Raw genomic sequence first — 3,841 nt, 5'->3', positions numbered from 1 at the left:
GCGCTGAAAGCTCTACCTCCAGGAGCAGTACCGTATCATTTGCCTGATCGGACTCTCCTAAGGTGGTGTGGAAATGAGCCTTTCAAAAGTTGTTTCCCCATTCCTTTTCGAGTTGTGCTTTCTAGTTTCTAGCTGTGCACATGAAAAACATAAATAAGTAACGTCAAAACCTGAGAATATTTCTATTGAACCGTGCGAAACTGAAATTTTCAGGTGAGAGCAACACGAAGCTGTAGAAGTGTGAAGTCTTTTTTTCACCTGCATCGGTGAAAAGGTTTCAATATTTGCTCGTTGCATTGCTGCAATATATAAATATAACGAAAAGAAAGGAGAATAATACAATCAAAATTAGTATTACTTAAGTAGTACATGAATTACTTCGGTACTTATTTTTCCTGAAAACGAGAGTGCCACTTCCCGCGGTACATCGTCAGAACGTACGGTGGCGCAAGAGCGGGCGAATTGCGAACTAAAGTTTTGTTGATTAACAGTCAGCTGATACCAAACCTAACCAATTTATTTTCGTGCTATCACTTAACACCCTCTTCTTATCTTCGTTATTTGTTTGTCTTTTATTTCAATTAATGTGATAACAGTCTGATTAGACACATCGCGTGAACCTCAACAAGAAGCTCTTCATTCCAGTGTTCAAGTATGAAATGTAAGGCGTGCAATTTTCTGTGAAGTTGACTTGAATCCTTGAACTTATTCCCTGCACTTCATGCACTCTCTTTGCAGTAAATTAACTCTTAAATTGTCTTTGATTCTGGTGTGACCTGTAATTTTCTTCATTCCAAAAGTACGATGTCTCAAAGTAATTTGCGTGTTTTATCAATTCAAAGTCATGTCGTTTCTGGATATGTTGGAAACAAAAGCGCAACTTTCCCGCTTCAGGTAAATTCATCACATTTGTTATTGTTATGATTCCTCAGGCCAAGTACCCTAACTTCTGTTGCAGTAAGCTCAAAAACATTACATGTATGCTTTTTGTACCACTTGCTTACTTATTGGGAAGATGGGTACGCACTTAAGCATCGCCGTTGCAGGGGCTGCACGAGCAGTTGCACTAGAAAGTATAGGCTGTGCGGTTAGTCCATTCGCCTCAACGCTCAACTCAAGGGGTGGTCCTGCATAATCCTCTCATGCCGAACAACACTAAAAGCGGGCAATGCCAGCCCAAGCCTCAAGTTATTTCTAAGCTACGCGTAGCTAACCTGTACTCCCTAAATCAAAATCAATACACATATCAGATTTGGCTAACTCGTTGGGACTGACGATTCTCTGATATTTACTTCGCATTGAACCACATATCACACAATACAAAGGCAGCACACATGGCGCAGCATGACTGCAGGTCCAGATGTAAAATACGCTTCTATCCAAAATGCTGACGTGCACTACTATTTAGCTCAGGAGTTCGCTCTTTGTTTGCGAGCATGTTTTAATTCGTTGGTCGGCCTGCTGTAGTGTAGTAGTTGTAGCGTTTGCTTTATAATTGGGAGTTCCCGAATTCAATTCATGGCGAGTTGTAAGTTCTCTCAATTAAAAGAGAGGGGAAGTTTTGTCCAGCAAAATATTGTTAACTTGTTGAAAAAACTGCTGCAGAGGTGGAGAAAGTTCTCGAAAGCAAATATCAGCTGCAATCTCAGCCTCAAAACTTCCGTATTCATGGAAAATGTCCTCATTCTACCTCATTGTCAAAAGTATGTGCCGAACAAACAATATTACTAATCTTCACTATCCTTTTTCTTTTTTTCTTATCAGAAAATGAAACATATTTATTTTTGTCAAAGACAGTCCCAAGAGATGCGTAAGCTAGGGCTCGTACACTCAAGTATTCCCTACGTCCCTGCAAATTAAATTATCTTCCATTACAGAAGTAGTATTAACCTCTTCACAAGGTTATAGCCTGTGTTGAAATGCATTGAAAAGGGTTAAAAAGATAGCTTTGCTCAATATTTTTGGCTTTTATTAATAGGTAAGTATATTTTAAATCCGGAAAAGAACTGACAGAACTCCAGAAAATAAACTAGGTATTAAAAAATGAAAGAAGTTAGTAGTTTTTCAGTGTTAATTTTTTAATTTGCATCACAAGAATGAGCATACCTTTTAAAAACACTCATAGGTAATAATTCTTGTTTTCTTTCTTTGTTACAGTTGTTGGGTTTTGAGGTTGATCCCCTGAACTCTGTCAGCTTCTCAAATCATTCTGGTTACAAAGTCATCAGGAAGGGACAAATTTTAAAAGAATCCGATTTAGGTAAGGGACTTTCCATTCTCATCTGATTAATCATCAGGAAGGGACAAATTTTAAAAGAATCCGATTTAGGTAAGGGACTTTCCATTCTCATCTGATTAATGATCTGTGGTTTTTCAATTTTTGATCAAAATAATTAACGAGAGAAGCCTAATAAAGCATTCTGGCTGAGATTTTTTAACTTTGAGGATTTTAGCTGCTTATTTAGGAAAGACTTTGCTGAAGGACATGATATGACTACCATATTTCATCTGAATCAGAAGTTCCACATAAAATTTTAATGTGTCGCTTAAATGTGTTACAATGTGTTGTAATCAACAACAATAAATAATAAACACATATACGTAAATACTCTTGTTGAATTACTTAGGAGCTTGACAAGAGCCATGTAAAGCATCTACATCATTACTCAACAAATACAGGAGACAGAAAATGAAGCGGAATCAAAATGATAACAATCTAATTGAGATATGGTGGTTATCACCACAAAATATTGTGAAACTTAGTTACCATACAAAAGGCCTGCCTTGTGCCAAAAATAGCCTCTGCTGAAAAATCAGTTTTTGCAATTTATTTAATCTCTCAACCAAAAAATCTTGAAGACATCCGCTTGAGCTCTGAATTTTTATTAAAAGGGCTAGAATTTTATCTTTTATCTTTCCTTAATAGATTTAAATCATATGGCTCAGGTTTTTTTTTTTTAATTTAAAAAAAAAAATTACCAAAAAGAAGTCAACTATTTAAATAAGAGTATCTTAAAAAAGAAAAAGGAGACAAAAGAAAATCTTACAGTCAAGAATTCAAAATAGTCTCTGACAATAAATTTAAAGTACTTAGTTAGTCTCACCTGGTTTTCAATTGAATTATGATAGTAAATCTCCTTGCTTTTCAGACGAAATTATCTCAGGACTCAAAGCGAACGGCTTAGATTTTTATACTCATGTACTGACTGGATACATTTTTAGTTCCTCGTTTTTAACAAGGATTGCAGATCTCATCGGTCACCTAAGAAAGGTCAACCCTAACCTGGTTTATGGTAAGTCAAATCTCCACGTACTATTCGTCTCTCAATGACTTGTGTTCAGCATTGTCGGTTAATAATGATTTTACTACATTTATTTGTTACTGCTCTTTCCCTTCAAATATGGAAGTGAATTAAATATTAAAAAAACAAAAAATCCTCAATGGAAAACAAAACATTTTAGTGCACATGGAGATAAAAAAGGAAAACAGGGGAAAGGGATTTTTTTTTTTTTTTTAAACCAATTAGACTCTTTTTCATGGAGATCCTCATGGAGAAGAAATTTTGAAACGTTCCTTAATCTGATGAAGAAATTTCAAGTGCTGTAGGCTTGTTTTCAATACAGTCTCCAAACTCAGCACCGCAAACGGCATACCATTAATTTCAACGAGAGTGAATGTGTATTGCCTATCCAGTCAAAAGAAGGATAACAGGACCGGCGCAGATAGTCGAGCTCCAATGCATAATGAAATAGATCGTACAGAATGGGATCACACGAAACTCAGTACATTTTTCAAAGACAACCCGTTTTGAATAGGGAAAAAGAAGTATAGGTATAAGTA

At 36.0% G+C, this 3,841-nt stretch overlaps 1 protein-coding gene across 1 annotated transcript; it reads left to right on the top strand.

Moving 5' to 3' along the window:
- Positions 1-512: 512 nt before the first annotated feature.
- LOC140224965 (uncharacterized) lies at positions 513-3,513 on the top strand. Its single transcript, XM_072302117.1, has 3 exons — positions 513-894; positions 2,158-2,260; positions 3,150-3,513. Exons 1-3 carry the CDS (start codon positions 805-807, stop codon positions 3,329-3,331), a joined length of 375 nt encoding a protein of 124 aa, XP_072158218.1. The 5' UTR covers positions 513-804; the 3' UTR covers positions 3,332-3,513.
- The last annotated feature ends 328 nt before the right edge of the window (positions 3,514-3,841 follow it).

This window comes from Bemisia tabaci, chromosome 7 (assembly GCF_918797505.1).
Source record: "Bemisia tabaci chromosome 7, PGI_BMITA_v3".
Classification (NCBI taxonomy): Eukaryota; Metazoa; Arthropoda; class Insecta; order Hemiptera; family Aleyrodidae; genus Bemisia; species Bemisia tabaci.
The sequence above is the reverse complement of the archived record's forward strand: the minus strand, read 5'-3'. Positions and strand labels throughout refer to the sequence as shown.

Excerpts from the sequence above, each read along its gene's own strand:
- LOC140224965 (XM_072302117.1), top strand. The coding sequence starts at position 805 with ATGTCTCAAAGTAATTTGCGTGTTTTATCAATTCAAAGTCATGTCGTT. Across the intron at positions 895-2,157 it reads GCGCAACTTTCCCGCTTCAG|TTGTTGGGTTTTGAGGTTGA; the intron begins GTAAATTCATCA and ends TCTTTGTTACAG. Across the intron at positions 2,261-3,149 it reads TTTAAAAGAATCCGATTTAG|ACGAAATTATCTCAGGACTC; the intron begins GTAAGGGACTTT and ends CTTGCTTTTCAG.